The sequence below is a fragment of the Protopterus annectens genome, chromosome 1.part1 (assembly GCF_019279795.1).
Source record: "Protopterus annectens isolate FY-2018-M chromosome 1.part1, PAN1.0, whole genome shotgun sequence".
NCBI classification, from domain to species: Eukaryota; Metazoa; Chordata; order Ceratodontiformes; family Protopteridae; genus Protopterus; species Protopterus annectens.
The window spans coordinates 946,215,762-946,233,956 of NC_056726.1; the positions used below are offsets into that span (position 1 = coordinate 946,215,762).

The window sequence follows — 18,195 nt, forward strand, 5'->3', positions numbered from 1 at the left end:
GGAAATGCCTCCTAAAAAGATAAAAAGATGGGAGTTTCAATAGTGCAAAGCAAAAGCGTGTGACATTTGAAAGTGCGATGAAGGTGTAGGACACATTCTGCTGTCCCTAGATGAACCCCTTTCAACTGAATGACTGTTGCCTTTTTGAGTAAAGAAAGACTTGTAACAGGGACTCTGCCAGTGGTTATGATGCACCCTTCAAAGGTCTTCATCGGGTATACATTTACTTACAGACCTGCGACTGCTCTAAAGAAGGATTAGCTATAGGTGACAGCTGGTGGGCAATCATTGTCCTCTGGTAACCACAAAAAAAACTTCTGTGAATGGCAAGAGTTCCTGTTCTGGACAAGGCTTCCATTAGGATTTGGCATGCTCCATCAGTTAGAACAGGGTGATGGAAAAATGGAGGATGGTTAGTCACTGATGAAGGAAATGTGTTAACTGATTATGAGGACTCCATTAGCCTAGTAGGTCCCAGAAAGGGAATCAGAAAAGGACTGAAAACATTATCTGTTTTACTATTTTCAGTTTATTTTTTATTTAGATCTTCACCTTTTCTTTGTATTTACTTTTCAAAATAAACCGTCTACCCACAGTGCATTCTAAGCTCTCAAGATTTTCCACTTCTTTTCAGAAAGCAAGTTTCTACAACAATTTGCTTTCTTATTCCAGTAGATTGGGTCAATTTCAAGTATGTCACAACTTTCTGCTGCATATTTAGTATCAAATGGAAACAAATACTTGAAAATGTAGACTTTGTTTTCTTACATCCTTGGGAGGAGTTGGCACAGCTATACTCAGTGAGAAGATAAAAAAATGTCTGTTAGATGCAAATTGGTAAACAGGATGGACACAGTGGTGCAGCGGTTAGTGTTGCCGCCTCACAGCAAGAGGTTTTCCGGTTCGATTCTCAGCTGGGGTGCCTTCTGTGCAGAGTCTGCATGTCCTCCCTGTGGTCGCGTGGGTTTCCTCTGGGTGCTCCGGTTTCCTCCCGCATCCCAAAGACATGCAGTAGGTGGACTGGACACTCTAAATTGGCCCAAGGTGTGACTGTGTGCATGTGTGTGCCTTCTGTGGAAGGTTGGGCACTGGGCTGGCAACTCGACACTGTAAAAAGTACAGTTTTGTACCTACCATAAATGTAGATGTTCGAAGATCCACATTGCTGCAGTCCTTACACTTGGGTAGTCCGCTGTCCTCGGTCGGCCCGAATATCAAAGTATAAGGCTGACGTCGGTCAGGGCGCATTTGACTGACATCAGGACGTCAGGGTACAAATGCGCATGACCGACGTCATATCCTCAGTCTTTTCTTGCCCCAGATGTCAGAAGACTCTAAAAATAAAGGTCAAAACCAAAAGACAGCAAACAACCAACCAACCACCCTTGCACTAACTATATGTACAATATATACAATATACACAATATGTACAACCCAACCCACACAACCACCTCTAACTACAGAGGGAAGGAGGGAGGGTAAATTGGACTGCAGCAATGTGGATCTTGAACATCTACATTTATGGTAGGTACAAAACTGTACTATGTTCTTCATCTCACATTGCTGCAGTCCTTACACTTGGGTAGAATCCCAAAGCAGAGGTAAGGGAGGATGGCTAACTACAAGGAAGCAGGAGCTGCCAAAATGCCCTGCAAAACAGCAGTGGCAAAACCAGCCCTGGACTTAGAGTAAAGTGGCAGGTGATAATGCCTAGAGAAAGTATGCACAGAACTCCAAGTAGCTGCCTCCAAAATATCCTTGGTTGCCACTCCCTCAAAAAGCTGTTGAAGTGGCAGTAGCCCTAGTGGAATGAGGCCTAATCCCAGCTGGAATCTCCTTGCCATGATGGGAATAACAGAAAGCAATGCAAAACCCAATCCACTTAGAAATAGTTTGTTTTGACACAGGCTTGCCCTGAGAACTCAAAGCAAAAGAAACAAACAACTGCTGAGACTGCCTGAACCCTTTAGTTCTGTCCAAATAATAACGCAACTGCCTGTGGACATCTAAAGTGTGCAAAATCTTTTCCCCTTTATTTTGGGGATTTGCATAAAAGTAAGCAAATGAATAGTTTGGTTTAAAGCCACACTAGAAACCACCTTAGGCATAAAGGAAGGATTAGTACGTAATGATACCCTATCCTTATGGAAAATCAAGAAAGGCTCAACCGCCATAAGGGCCTGTAATTCAGAAACCCTTCTTGCAGAGGTAATGGCCAACAAAAAGCAGTCTTCCATGATAAATATTTCAACTCAGCAGTAGCTGCAGGCTCAAAAGGTTGTAGAGTGAGTTTCTCCAACACAAAATTGAGATCCCAAGCAGGAGTAGGAGCTCTTCGTGGGGGTCTTATATTCTTTGCCCCTCTAAGAAATTGCTTGAACAAAGGATGAGAAAACAATGGTGGGTTGCAATCATAGTGAGCTGAAATTGCTGCAGCATGAACTTTAATAGAAGAGAAAGACAAACCTTTGTCTAGTAACTCAGTAAGATATTGAAGAGCCACACACAAATTAGGCTCAGAAACATCAAAATCTTTTGCTGCACTCCAAAACAAAAATCTCTTCCATTTGTCTGCGTACACTTTCCTTGTACTAGGCCTCCTAGCTTCCAAAATAACATTCAAAACTTGCTGAGGAAGTGGAGGCCCACTATGGTTCAAAACAGAATATGCCAGGCTGTTAGGTGCAGAGAGTGAAGCTTGACATTTAGCAAATGGCTGTCCTCCTGCGACAACAGGTGTGGAATCGAAGGCAAAGGCCATGGAGGCTTCCGTACCAGACTTCTCAGTAATGGGTACCAGTGTTGTCGAGGCCAATCCGGAGCTATTAAAATCATCCTTGGCTTGTCCTGTCTGACCTTTAGAAGTACCTTTGGGAGGAGAGGCAGAGGTGGAAAGGCATACACATGAAGATTGCTCCAATTGAAAGAAAGAGCATCCACTCTCCAAGCTGTGGGATGAAACCTTTGTGTGCAAAACCTTGGCAGCTGATGGTTTAGTGGAGAAGCGAACAGATCTATGTCTGGAGTTCCCCAGGACACTGTCAATTTCTGAAATACATGAGGATCCAATTTCCACTCGTGGGGATCCATAATTCGTCTGCTCAACACATCTGCTAAGGAGTTCTGTGCTCCTGGCAGAAACCTTGCCTGAAGATTGAGCTGTAAACTGAGAGCAGTCTCCCACAAAATCATTGCTTGCCTGCATAGAGGATAAGAATGCGTTCCCCTTGCTTTTGATGTACCACATGACAGTTGTGTTGTCTGTTAGAATCAACACCTGCCCTGGAAGAAGTAATTCCTTGAAAGCTATTAATGCAAACTGGACTGCTAACATCTCCTTCATGTTGATATGTAGATGTTGTAGTCTGACAGGCCACTTGTTTTGTATCCACTTTCCATTTAGATGAGCTCCCCAAGCTTTGTCTGAGGCATCTGTCGTTAAAATCTGACTCGCCTCTGGCCGGGTCACAGAGAGTCCCTTGTTTAGGTGACATTCCTGAGCCCACCACAAAAATTCCTTTTGAATGCAAGGTATTATTTGAATGACAGTGTCCAGATCCTGGCAGTGTTGTGTCCATACATTTTGAGATACCATTGTAGCTTCCTCATATGCAGTTTGGCATTGGGAAGCACCAGAATACAAGATGCCATGAACCCTAAGGCTTGAAGGACTGTCCTTGCAGTCAGCCCGGACTGATGAGATAGTTGATGGAAGTAAAGGGATAGACTCCTTTGTTTGTCCGGGGTTAAAAGGCCATCTGGGATGCTGTATTCAGTCTCACACCCAGAAAGCACATGTCTTGAGAGGGTACTAGACTGGACTTTATTTCGTTCACAGAATACCCTAGGCATCTTAGCACTGCTATCACATATTCCAAATGATGAAGAAGCTCTTCTCTTCCTTGAGCCAGAATTAGGCAGTCGTCCAAATAAGGATAGATCTGTATTCCTTTTAGTCTGAAGAAAGCTATCACTGGAGCCAGAACTTTCGTGAACACTCTGGGCGCAGTAGATAAGCCAAAGGGCAATGCAGAGAACTGATAGTGAGAAGTCCCAGCTCGAAAACACAGATACTTTCTGCAACTTAGTCTGATAGGAACATGAAGGTAAGCCTCCTTGAGATCCAAAGTTACCATCCAATGATCTTTGCCCAGCAGAGGTAAAAGCTGCTGCAACGTCAACATTTTGAACTTGGGAATGTCCAGATAAGTGTTGAGGATAGATAAATCCAAAATTGGTCTCCACGTGTTCCCCTTCTTTGGTACTAGGAACAGGCGAGAATAAAATCCTAGGCCCACTTCTGGCAGAGGGACCGGCTGTATGGCCCCTAGTTGGAGCAACAGAGAAACCTGTTTGTGAGCCTCTATTCTTTGTTGAGGAGGAACGTCTGGCATGCCTTTGAAAGGAGGCAAGGTATGGAAATAAAACCTGTAGCCGTGGTGTATGATATCCAATACCCATCTGTCCTGGGTAATTAAACTCCAATTTTCTTTGAAAAGTGCCAACCTTCCTCCCAAAGGTGCTGCCAGACGAGCAGGCTCTGGCAGCTGAAAAGGTTGGTCATTGGGTCTGCTTACGAAAGGACTGACCCCTGCCCTCACCCGAAGCCTGTGCAGGAGAACTCCCTGTTCTAGGCCTGAAAGAGCCCTGGGCTCTGCCCTTACCACGTCTAGATCTACCCCTAGACTGTGAATCATAAGAAGGATACGTCCACCCTTTAGTAGGCCAATTTCTACTAAACTTTGGAGGCTGGCCCTGCAAAAAATCTTTAACAGTCTGCATAGACTTAGCCTTGTCTTCCATTTTCTTTAAAACTGTCTCAACAGGAGGACCAAACAACACGTCAGATTGTAAAGGAGCATCTAAAATCCTTGTTTGAACATGTTCAGACAAATTCTGATCCCTCAGCCAGGCGTGCCTGCGAAGAACTGACCCAGTGGCAGCCACCCGAGACGAGGCCTGTACAGCATCAAAACCACATTGCAAAGAATGCTTACCCACCTGTTCAGAAACATGCACTAAATCTTGCAACTCTTTACAATCAATACCTACTGCCAGAGCATCAACCTTAGACTTCAATTGTGAAAGGAGATAGTTTTGGTATTTCAACATGTGAAACTGGCAATTCAGAGCCCTCATAGCAAGAGTGGAAGAAGTATAGACTTTCTTTCCCCATCTATCCAAGGCCCTAGCCTCCTTGTCTGCAGGAACCGGATTCTTAACAACAGAAGCCTTAACACCTTTAGGCCCCTGGCTAACAGTTTCTGGGTCTGCCCTAGGACTCTTAAACAGATACTTATGAGCTTCAGGCACCCTGTAATACCTATCCGGCTTAACAGGAGCAGGAGGCAAAGAATCAGGATTAAGAGAAGCTTCTGTAAAAACATCTTCCACTACATCCAAAACAGGAGGTATAGCCAAAGGCCTATGCTGGGGTAACAGAAATTCCCTAAGCCTTTTCCTGGAATCAGAGAAGTCCTGACCTTCCCACTTAAAATGCTCCCTCATGGAATGAAGAGTTTCTGAAAAAGAAAAATCCTCAGGAGGAGTAGCAGAAGGAGTAGAATCATCCACATCAGAATCAGAATAAGGAGAGTACTCCTGCAAGTCTTCAGCCGAAGACTCTGAAACATCTGAAGCCTGCTCAAAACCCCCCAGCTCAGGCTCCACCCTAGGTCTCTTATCAGGAGGGGGCATAGAACCCTAATCAAAGTAATCAAATCTTCTGCCATTTTAAGCATATGCTTCTTGGGCACAGTACCTGAAGAGCTAGGGGTAACACCAACTGAAGCTAAACCTGGCCTGCCCCTGGGAGAAGCCTTTGAAACAGAAGGAGAGGGCCTAGCCACCTTAGGAAGGGAGGGGAGTATAGTAACATGAGAAGCCCCCTCAGCCTGACTAGTCTCCTGAGAGGCCACATCTTGCAATAATAAGGTCTCACCCTGGGAACACAAAGAAACCTCCGGTGGAGCCACCGGCTCCACCGACACCTCTAAAGAACCGGCGTCCGGGACAGACGGTTCTTCTAGCCTAGGCTTAACTGCCTTGTCCTTGCGCTTCTTCGAAGAAGCGGGCGTCGGAGCATCCGACGGCATTTTATAGTTGCACCGCTTCCCAAAGACTAACCTTGCACAATCCAACCTTCTCTTTATAGTGCGTTTATTAAATCTAGCACAAGAGCGACAGCCAACAACGTCGTGCTCAGGCCCTAAGCAAGGAATACACAAAGTATGATAATCTCTATGCGGTATCTGTTTCCCACAAGAAATGCAATTATTAACTTTTTCTGACATCCGGTAAATGACTGAGGCAAGAAAAAACTAAAATATTCCCCAACGGGGTACTTAGCCAACTTTGAACTCGGTCTGAAACTTCTAAATCGAAAAATCTCAGAACGCCAACCGGCACTTGCAATGCTGCTTCTGCATCGGACCATGCGGCAAAAAAGACTGAGGATATGACGTCGGTCATGCGCATTTGTACCCTGACGTCCTGATGTCAGTCAAATGCGCCCTGACCGACGTCAGCCTTATACTTTGATATTCGGGCCGACCGAGGACAGCGGACTACCCAAGTGTAAGGACTGCAGCAATGTGAGATGAAGAACATCTCCACTGCCAATCATGAGTGGTCTGATGATCTGCTGTGGCGACCCCTAACCGGGAAAAGCCGAAAGAAGAAGAAGATGCAAATTGGTAAACAGAAAAAAATTATCTCATATGAGAGGGAAGAACATTTTTACTGATTACTGATTAATTCACTTGCATACATTCCACAGTGATGACAAACCCCCCTCCCCAAAATGTACCTTCTGCAAATGTCATAATATGTTACACCTGTTTAACTGTACTTTAAACTAACGTAAATTTAAATGGCTTTCATGTTTTAAAATCAAATTACTGACTATGGAAACAACATTATACAAAAATATAAATACACAAAAATAATAACACAAAATAAAACACAGATGGTTATGAAAAAATCAAGGGAATACAGAAACATTTAAAGCTTTACCCGTCACTCTTTTTGTAAAGAAAACCATCTTTTTCAGTGCCATGCTCTTTGTTTCCCTGAGGTTGGTGAAGGCTGTACATCGTACTCTGTCGTATCTGAGAATCCTAGAGTTGCAAAGAAAAAAGCAACTATGACAAAGCTGTATTAAAAACTGCAGGTCATTTAAACAAATATAACATTTTGGTATACAAACAGATGTTTGACATAATGTGGCAGAAAATACAGTTGCAACCGCTATAAAGTACAGTTTTGTACCTACCATAAATGTAGATGTCCGAGAGGTATGCATCTGCAGTCCTAACAAATGGGTTGTCCTGCCTCAGGCAGCCCTTCGGTCGGCCGGATTCCAAAGTCTGGGTCTGGCCTCGGCTGATGTCGCACTTCACCCGATGTCATAGCTGCAGTTAACCGGGTATAAAGGCATCAGCCGATGCCATTTTCCTCAGTGTTTCTTGCCCCAGATGCCAGGTGCCCTCTAGGAAGGCTAAATTTGGATAAATGCAAATGTTTCCAAACAATAGAGAGCAAATAGAAATAAACATGTATATACATATATACAAACAAATACACCATAATAGATTCCCCCAGCTAGCTAAGAGATGGGCAAATACCCTAGGAGTACCACAGAGGGGAAGGTGGGTGGGTAATCCTGACTGCAGATGCATACCTCTCGGACATCTACATTTATGGTAGGTACAAAACTGTACTATGTCCTTCAAGGATACATCTGCAGTCCTAACAAATGGGTAGAATACCATAGCCAAACTGGGGGAGGAGGTACTAATAAGATTATGGTGTAGTTAAGATCCCTTGCAAAACAGCAGTGGCAAAACCTGCTCGGGACCTGGAGTATAAGGGTAGATTATAATGCTTGGCAAATGTATGCACGGAGCTCCAAGTAGCAGCCTCTAAAATGTCTTTGGTAGCTACTCCTCGTAAAAAAGCTGTAGTAGTGGCTGTAGCCCTTGTGGAGTGAGGTCTGATGTTTTCTGGAGTTGTCTTTCCATGATAAGAGTAACAAAATCTAATGCAATTTCCTATCCATTTTGAGATTGTCTGTTTTGAAATTGCTCTTCCTTCCATTCCTGTTGCATATGCTACCAGAAGCTGGTCAGTTTTTCTATTGTTCTTGGTTCTGTCCAGGTAATAGCGCAATTGCCTATGTACATCCAAGGTATGTAGTAGTCTTTCCCCCCTGTTCTGTGGGTTGGGGAAGAATGTAGGTAGGTGGATTGCTTGGTTTAATGATACCCTGGAGACCACCTTTGGCATAAAAGTAGGATTATTTCTCATGGACACTCTATCCTGATGGAAGATAAGGAAGGGCTGTACTGCCATTAATGCCTGTAATTCAGAAACCCTTCTTGCTGAAGTAATTGCAAGCAGGAAAGCAGTTTTCCATGATAAGTACTGTAATTCTGCTGTTGCTGCTGGTTCAAAAGGGGAGTGTCAACTTTTCTAGCACAAAGTTCAAGTCCCATGTAGGCAATGGTGGCTTCCTTGGTGGCTTTACATTTTAATTCCTCTCAGAAACTGCCTGAGTAGAGGATGAGAGAAGACTGGAGGATCCATGTTGTATTCTGCTGAAATAGCTGACGATGAATCTTAATGGAAGAGTAGGACAGGCCATTGTGGAAAAGCTCTGCTAAGTATTCCAGGATGTTAGCTATGTTTACCAGTGATACATTTTCTCCTTTTGCTGCACTCCAAATGAGATATCTTTTCCATTTTGCTGAATAAGTTTTTCTTGTTGAGGGTCTGCGAGCCTCCAAGATAATGTCTTTAACCCTTTGAGATAAATCTGGGTTATTTTGTCTTATGCAATGTTCCAAGCAGCTAGCTGCAGTGTTTTCAAGTTTGGATGCAGGGTTTTGAAGTTGTTCTGTGTTAGCAGTAAAGGAACTAGGGGTAGAGGCCATGCGTGTTCCCGAGACATACTCCTCAGTAATGGGTACCAATGCTGCCTCGGCCAGTCTGGAGCTATCAGGATGATCCTTGGATGGTCTTCTTTGATCTTCAAGAGCACCTTGTGCATCAAAGGAAGAGGTGGGAATGCATATGCTGTCAGGTTTTCCCAACTGAAAGATAGGGAGTCCACCTTCCAAGCAAGTGGGTGGTATGTCCTTGTGCAGAATTTTTTCAATTAGTGGTTGTGTGGGGATGTGAACAAGTCTATTTCTGGTAGTCCCCATTTCCTTGTAATGGATTTGAAGATGTCTGGATGCAGCATCCATTCGTGGGCATCCGTGGTAGTTCTGCTTAAGGTGTCTGCTAGTATATTCTCTTTTCCTGGCACAAATATTGCCTGGAGCTGAATGTTGAGGCTCAGGGCCACATTCCAGAGGTCCATTGCCATCCGGCATAGAGGATATGAATGTGTGCCTCCTTGTTTGTTGATATACCACATAACTGTGGTGTTGTCCGTCCTTATCAGCAATTGACCCTGTTGAAGAAACGGTCTGAATGTCTGAATTGCCAGTTTTACTGCCAGCATCTCTTTTTGATTTATGTGTAGGTTCAGCTGGTCTTGAGTCCATAAGCCTTGTATGCACTTGTCCAGCATGTGTGCCCCCCAACCAAGGTCTGAGGCGTCCGTGGTGATAGTCTGGCTTGGTTGAGGGCTGTGGAAGGGCAGTCCTTTGTTCAATTGACAGGCCTGAGCCCACCATCGGAATTCTTGCTTCAGGCATGGAATTATTGGAATTTGGGTTTCTAGGCTGTGCTTGTGCTGAGACCATAAATTCCTTAGGTACCATTGCAACTTCCTCATATGTAGTCTGGCATGTGGAATCAATATTATGCAGGATGCCATGTAACCCAGGGCTTGCAGGACTTTCCTTGCTGTAAGCTGGTTCTGCGTTGTTAATGCCATGAAATAGAGTGGTAGGTGCTTCTGCTTTTCTGCTGTGAGGGATGCCATTTGGTTTGATGTGTCCAGTTCTGCACCCAAGAAAGTTATCCTTTGGGATGGTATCAGCCTTGACTTTTTTATATTGACTGTGTATCCCAGGGCTTGCAGTAGGTGAATGACCTTTTTCAAATCTTTTGTTAATTTGTTTTTGTTGTCCGCTTGTAACAGGCAGTCGTCCAGGTAAGGGTAAATTTGAATTCCCTGAAGCCTGCAATGAGCAATTACTGATGCCAGGCATTTCATGAATACTCTGGGCGCAGTAGATAAGCCAAAAGGCAATGCTGAGAATTGATAATGCTCTGATCCTGCAAGAAATCTGAGGTATCTTCTGCAATTTGGTCGTATGGGGACGTGCAGGTATGCCTCCTTGAGATCTAGAGTTACCAGCCAAGACTCCTTGCCCAGCATGGGAAGAAGCTGCTGTAGGGTCAGCATCTTGAATTTTGGAACAATGAGATATGTGTTCAGAGGGGACAGGTCGAGAATAGGTCTCCATTGGTTTTCCTTTCTTGGCACCAGGAAAGGTCTGGAGTAAAATCCTTGCCCTTGTTCCATAGACGGTACCTTTTCTATAGCTCTCATCCTTACTAAGTGGTCTATTTGTTCTAGAGCGTTTGTCTTTTGATTTGGAGGTAGGTTTGGCATTCTTCTCTTCCTTGGTAGAGTATGGAAGTGAAACCTGTAACCTTTGTCTATTGTCTGTAAAATCCATTTGTCTCCTGTAATGTAATGCCAGTTTACTGAAAATAAGGCTAGCTTTCCGCCTAAGGGTTCTTCTAGTTGTTCCCTGGTAGGCGGTTTCAGAGCCAAGTCACTGTGGTTGTCCTGTGGAAGTGGTAGTGGCTGGATCTGTGGCAGTACTTCGCTGGTTGTTAGGCTGCCACTGACGGCCCCTGTAGGCACCTCTGGATTGACCTCTGCCTCTTGGGCGCCTATTCCTGCCTCTCTGTGCTCTGGTGGTGTCTGGAAAGGACCAATTCTTGGAAGGCCAGTTCCTACTAAACCTTGGAGGCTGGACCTGTAAGAAATCCTTGACTGTCTGGACAGATTTTGCTTTCTCTTCCACCTTCTTCAACACTTGCTGTGCAGGGGAGCCAAACAAACTGTGTTTATCCATGGGAGCATCTAGGAGCTTTGATTTTACATGGTCTGGTAAGGACTGCTCTTTTAACCATGCATGCCTTCTGATCACTGTACCAGTCATAGCTGATCTAAAGGAAGCCTCCAGTGCATCATAGCCGCATTTTAAGGAATGATTACTGACCTGCTGAATGTTATGTACCATTTCCTGAAGAGACTTTCGGTCTAAAGGTTCAGGAGAGGACAGTTTTTTAGTTAACTGATCTAATATAAATTCCTGATACTGAATCATGTGGAACTGACAGTTTAAGGCCCTAGCCGAAAGAGTAGCAGAAGTATAAACTTTTTTACCCCATCTCTCTAAGGCCCTAGATTCCCTTTCAGAGGGGAGGGGTTTTTTGGCAGAGGTAGCTGCTACAGCCTTGGGGCCCTGTGAAATAGTTTCAGGATCTGCAAAAGGAGCCTTATACAAGTGATAATGTGTGTCCGGAACCCTGTAGTATCTGTCGGGCTTAGCAGGGGCCGGAGGGAGTGAATCAGGAGCAGTACAAGCATCATTAAATGCATCATCCACAACTGTAAGTACTGGAGGAATGGCTAAAGGCCTATGCTGTGGCAAATGCAAAAAGGTCCTAAGCCTTTCCCTAGAGTCTGAAAAATCCTGGCCCTGCCATTGAAATTGTTCCCTCATAGCATGCAAGGTTTCCCCAAAAGAAAATTCCTCAGGAGGAGAGGCAGAAGGAATGGAGTCTTCTGCATCAGAGTCCTCATATGGAGAATAAGGGCCTTCTGGAGGGTTTGTATTTTCTGAATCATCAGAGGAGTAATCTGTAGAAACAGGCTCAGGGGGCTCTGCTCTAGGCCTCTTCTCTGGAGGGGGGTGAGAGGCCCTGTCAGGGTGAGGCTGGGATCCCCTGATCAAAGAAATGAGATCCTCTGCTAGACTAAGCATTTGAGTACTAGAGCTAGGCCTGTGAGAGGGGGATTTAGCAGGCACGGTCTTGGTTGATTTTGCTGCTTTAGCCCTGGTAAAAGCCTTAATTGACATGGATGCAGGGGGCCTAGCAGCTCCACGTGCAGGAGTAGATATATCTAAAGGGATAGTATCTGATAAATCCTGTGAACCTGTAAGAGCAGGTGGAATTTCAGTAGCAGATTCAGCCATGCTGGATGAGGCCTCGGTAGGAGGCAAGCTTTCGGCCGAAGGAAGAACCGAGGACTCGGTTTCAGCCGAAACCGAGACACTCGCGATTGACTTAACCGCAGTTTCGGCCGAAACCGCGGACCGCGAGTGTTGGTCCTTTTCCTTACGCTTTTTAGCTAATTGTGAAGTCGGTGTCTCCGACGGCATGTTGTAAGCAAAAGCGGAGCCGAAAAACTCCTCTGCAAACTCCGACCGACGTCTAAGTGTCCGTCAGTTGAAGGAAGCACAGGCTAGACAAGCTGCTACGTCGTGGTCTGGGCCTAAACAAGGTAGGCAGTAAGAGTGGAAATCTTTATGAGGTATTTGTTTCCCACAAGTTAAACAGTTATTCACTTTTTCTGACATTGGCTGAGGCAAGAAAGAGTCCCCAACGGGGTACTTAGCTTTTTAGAAGTCTTCGGTAGTAGCAATCTCTGGTTCTGACCGACCGGCACTTGCGAACAGCTTCTGCTTCAGGCGCCACGCGGCAAGAAAGACTGGGGAAAATGGCGTCGGCTGATGCCTTTATACCCGGTTAACTGCAGCTATGACATCAGGTGAAGTGCAACATCAGCCGAGGCCAGACCCAGACTTTGGAATCCGGCCGACCGAAGGGCTGCCTGAGGCAGGACAACCCATTTGTTAGGACTGCAGATGCATCCTTGAAGGACATCTGCATGACTACTTTCAAGAAGATATTTGTTTAGTGCAGAATAAAATGGTGAAGAATATGAAATGGTTACTGCTTAAAGGGATTTGTCATTGAAAGGGGTAAAAACCTCCTCAGTGGGATAATAAATGCGGGAGCAGGAAAGACGGGTAGGTGCACTGCCATAACAATCAGTGGTGAAACTGACATCTGTGTATTTATAGCACAGACAGTAAAACATAGTACATATGGCACAATATCATGTCATAAATTGTTGTAGATAAAATTATCACCTTTTGATGTTAATATTTTAAACAGCAACTGCTTCAGCTTCTTGCATGTTTACATTCATTACTTCAATAACGCTATCTATTTATCTTAGCATCTATTGTCAATATTTTTAGTGCATCTTGACTTGGTATGTCACAGATGTCATGCTTTGTTCTTGGCTTTGGGGAGTCATTGAAGAGGGAACATGTAAGATGAGTTATTTATTTGCCTCAACTCTGTGACACTGAACTATTTTCAAAATATTTAACTTACAGTTCCACTTTTTAAAATCTCTTGCCTCTCTTAGACATTCAGGATTTCAACATTATCCTTGTTTGTCTGAAATATGTACCATCCCTCATCTGTTTCCCAAGAGGATCTTGGACCCAAGTTAACCAAATATCAAGGTGCATTCTTTTATTTTGCCAAATTTCTTTTGTTTTTGAATCACTCCTCCCCTAATCATTTCCTTACAGCCATCCCAGTTGTTGTTTGTTGTTCTTCTTTCGGCTTTTCCCGGTTAGGGGTCGCCACAATGGAACTCCGGTCCGCTAATGATTGGCAGTAGATTTTTATGGTGTCGAGGTGCCAGCCCGACGCCCAACCTTCAAAGAAGGCATGCCCATTCACGCATGTTTTTTGAACGCCACTCGACTGCGAGGAGGACATGCAGACTCCACACAGAAGGCGCTGCAGCCGAGAATCGAACGGGAGAACCTCTTGCTGTGAGGCAACAACGCTACCGCTGCACCACAGCGGCTTCCTTACAGCCATCCCTGTAATCCCCTAAAAACCTCTGATATTACTCAGAAATATCATACCAGACCACGTACTGACTTAAATGCCTTCATTTTACAAAACACTGTCCCAAGCTTCTACGTTCTACCTAAAGAATTAAGATTTCTCTCCAAACTACAAAACAGTAAGAGGTGGTCTGATACAACTACAGGGGACATATAGGGGACATGTACAAATCCTTCACAACATGCACATGCTCATAAGATGGTACTGCATTAGCAATACAGTAAGAAGTATTAGCATATCTATTATTCCAATATATTCTATGTTCTAGTAGGTCTACTAGTCCCCTATTTAACTTACAGGGTCTGGAAAAAGATGCCCTTCCTCATCCCCATCATAACATCCAGACATATTTCTATTCCAAGTAGCAGAGCCATCATGTAGAGAGACAGTCTACCCACCCATGATCAACAACAGCATACGGAAATGAAATCCAGACCTTGACATATAAGATGGGTTTATTAACGTCAATAAGGTCGAGTGTGTTTTGGGCATCCCACAACATTATGCCCAGCGTGATTCTTCCTAGACTGATCATCTCACTCCTCACATCTACAAATGTGTCTTTCGTTACTTATTTCCTACTAAGCATGTGATGTTACCTGGCAGTAAAGCATGTATGCCAGGAGCCAGTATGTCATCATCCATCATCTCTGACTACATCAATTTTTATTGATTAATCCTTCTTCCGCAACGACCTCTGACAGTCAGTGCTGGCTGATGACCAAGTATACCTGCTTCATACCCAAACTGGCTATGCATTGCTTGAAAGACAGAAAAGCTGTGACTGGAAGTTTTCTCATGGGCTACTGTTTGTTTCTCCAATAGGTGGCGCTAAAGCATCAGAACCTAGTCATCACTGTCCCCCTCCCCCAAGAAGAGGTAAGCCAACACATGTTGCTCACTCCCATACCTGCCCATTTATCTCTTCTAGTATTCCAGCCTAAATTAATCCAGTTCCTCTCTTCCTTGTTCATAGATTGCATAGGCTCCAGGATGCAATGCACCAGAAGCTCCTCTGGTGCTGACTATCCTATCAGAGAAGCCCATGACAGAGACTGACATAGTAGTTCTAGTGTGTGGTCTTTTTCCAGGTTTTCCACAATACCCACTACCACACTAGTGTGTGGTCTTTTTCCAGACTTTCCATAATACCCACTACTCACTCATCCCAGATAATGAAACTCCAGGTAAGGGCAAAGAAGAGGTCTTCTGTGGAAGTCCTGGCTAATATCTGGACTACTGCCTCCTACATGATTCGACCAGTCATGATACAGAAAGAAAAGCAGCCTGATGCTTTGATGGCCTTCTCTCTTTATGCAGAGGAATCTTCTTCCTCTTGGGGACACCTTACATTTTACAGAAGGAGGAAGAAATAGGGAACTTTACATACCTTCTATCATGCAAAGCACAGCTGCATCATCTAGATGTACTCAATGATCTGCTGTGATGAGTTACCAAAAAACCCCACCCCCAGAAGGCCACATCCAGAATAACATGGCAAAGAGCCCCTTGAAAACAGAAGTCTCAGTTAGACCATTCTATGTAGACAAGCACCTGTGAATATAGCTCTAACCATTGCATCAGCAGTAGGCCATAAGAAACCAAAGTGCAAAATCCACAAAAAGAGTTTTCTCTTGGGACTTCTTGACCCTGTAATTTGAGAGTTTGAAAGTCTATCCAATGCCTGATTCCCAAGAGAAAAGTGAAGAAGGGGGAGATGAGGCAGTTGGCTAACTGCTCTGAGGTGCAATATGGCAGAAAAAAAGACTGTCTTTCAAAACTTACCCAAGTCTTGTGACTACGATGAAACAAGTCATGGGCATTCAGAATTGCCAATTAGCTGAAACACCTAATGTTCATAAGGGTCATTTGCATATATCCCATGTGCCTCTGATACAAGAGGTTTGGAAGGTCACTCAGTGGAAGTTCTAGCTTTGCTGGAGTTTTCATTTTGTTTTTACTGATTGGTTTTTCAGTGACCTTCTCACTTATTGTTTTAGCAATAATATGGGCAACTGATGGGGTCAGAGAGCCTGAAATTCTACTGGAACCCCCCCCCCCCACAAAAATCAACCCAAGGCTGCTTGCAAAGTACACAGCGCAACTGTGTGGGGGGTCCTTATACAAAGGGTCAGCTTTCTTAGAGGGTGACGGTCTGAAATCTGGATACCTCAGATGCAAATACAGCATCCCTCAAGTGTATATACATATCCCCACTGCAATATTAACACACAGACAGTAGACTAGGCATATGCACATTTTATCCAAGTATTTAAACTCAGTTGAGACCTGTAACCAGGAGATTACAATAGCAAAGGTCTGAGACTTTAAGAAGTGGAGAATTAGTAATAGGGTTGGGACAATTATACTAATGGGTATGTTTTTACTGGGATTGTAAATCGAAGATAAGATAACATTTAACATTAGAAGGGCTATTGACAATGGGGTTGTTACAAGTGCAGCACCCAGTAGTGCAGTTAGGGTGAGGCAAATGAAGCAGCTGCCCCAGGTGCAAACTGATGAGATGCTTGTTTTCTGGACTATTTCCTGTGAAAAAATGGGCAGAAAATCTATCTTGCACTGATGGAGGAATGTTTTCTGATTAGAGGTAACCAGCAGGGTTGCTAAGAACTTAATGTCCTAGAGTAGTTTACACTGGATTTGGTAAGGGTGAAAGCATTCCACTATATAACACAGTGCTTCTCTAGCACCTCCTTGGACCAAACCTGTATTAGACAGTCATCCAGATATGAGTAGACATGAATGTGCTTGGTTCTGCAACAAGCTGTTACTGGAAACAAACACCTGGTAAAGTCCCTGGATGCAGTAGCGAAGACAAACAGAAAAGAACTAAACTAGTAGTGGGATCATCTGCTTCAAAACTGAGAAAGCACCAGGGGTCCCTTTGTATGGGTCTGTATATGTAGGTACCCTTCAAGTCCAAGCTAACTATCATGACTTGATGAAACAGGAGGGGGGGTGTCAAGTGTAGGCATATTATCCCTGACATTCTTTGGAATTCATTTGACTTTCACAGCTCTAAGATGGGTCTCCAAAGTCAATCCTTTCTTGGTTCCAGAATAAATCCTGCATAGAAGCTTTTGGTTTCTTCTCCTTTTTATACATTCGATACACTCCCTAAGGTTTCATGTAAAAGCAAATAATCCAGCAACAGACCTGTCAGATGATTTCACTACATGAGCAATGAAGGAATTCCCTGAAATTTATGAAGTGGCCCAAATTGAAGTATGTAGCATTGAAAGACCACATGCAAAACTCAATTGCCCCTTGTAATTTTTTCCCCGGGTGATTTTTGGTTTTAGTGCCTGCCATTCATCAAACTTTCCATTCATTCCCCTGTACTACGAAATTAACACAGTACAGTATTGGGGGTGAGAGCCATCCACACAGGCTGGCATACAGGCAGTCGTGAGGGCTGGTTGTGCTCTGGCCAGCATCCCAGCAATGAGAACATTTACATGGCCCAACCCTAAACCCCTCAACTCCCACCCCGCCCCCAGGTAGGGAGATGAGCCATTTGCATCAAAACAGGGAACTATAACACCTTCCCCCTGCAAGTGTATGGTGTTGCATACATGCTAAAATAAAGAACAAACAGTGCGAGAAGGTGGTTTAATGAGTTGAAAATCTACTCCCAGGATGCCAGCCATCCTCCAAAGGATTACTGTTGTACTCATCCTGCTTTGATCCACCCCCTCACAATGGGTGTGACATTCTGTTTTGCAGTCCTGCTAGTCCCATCAATCACCTAAGCTACTACTCAACTTGGGTTGCCTAGGCTGTACAGTTGCTACTGAAGGCTACCACCAGGAGGTGGGTTGTTGAGCTGAAAGTCCATTCCTAGAATGCCACCCATCATCCAAGAGATTCTGTCTCTACACATCCTGGTCTGCTCCACTGTCCCCCATGATCAGCATGTCAATCCTCCCCTACCTGTTCCATCCAGTACCCGAGTCACTAATTGAACTTGGTTTGCCTCAGATGCAGTCTCAGCTTTATCCCCCTATGCAACTATCTCTTCTGTCTGCTATAATGTTTTGTCAATTTCTTGAGAACAGGAGATAGAAGCCTCCAATTTTGTGGGGTTATAGGGTGACTGAAAGGTGTAAGGGCTGCAATGGGATTCTGGGTAAGGGAAGGAAAAAGGGAAAAGTGTACAACAGTCATTACTGCCCCCTGTATGAGGACTGACCTGGATGCCTCCCAGACCTCCCTTTCTGGCCTCCTGGCCACTTTCACTTCTGAGACCCCTTCCTGTTTTTC

At 44.4% G+C, this 18,195-nt stretch overlaps 1 protein-coding gene across 6 annotated transcripts in view; it reads right to left on the minus strand.

The window, feature by feature from the left end:
• The window catches only part of ASAP2 (ArfGAP with SH3 domain, ankyrin repeat and PH domain 2), a 2,005,955-nt gene that overhangs the window by 805,190 nt on the left and 1,182,570 nt on the right, over window positions 1–18,195 (minus strand). For all 6 annotated transcript variants that reach the window (XM_044079125.1, XM_044079114.1, XM_044079099.1 and 3 more), the window contains one exon: window positions 7,015–7,118. In XM_044079125.1, the coding sequence (XP_043935060.1) occupies window positions 7,015–7,118 (104 nt within the window). The remainder of the gene's footprint in view (window positions 1–7,014; window positions 7,119–18,195) is intronic.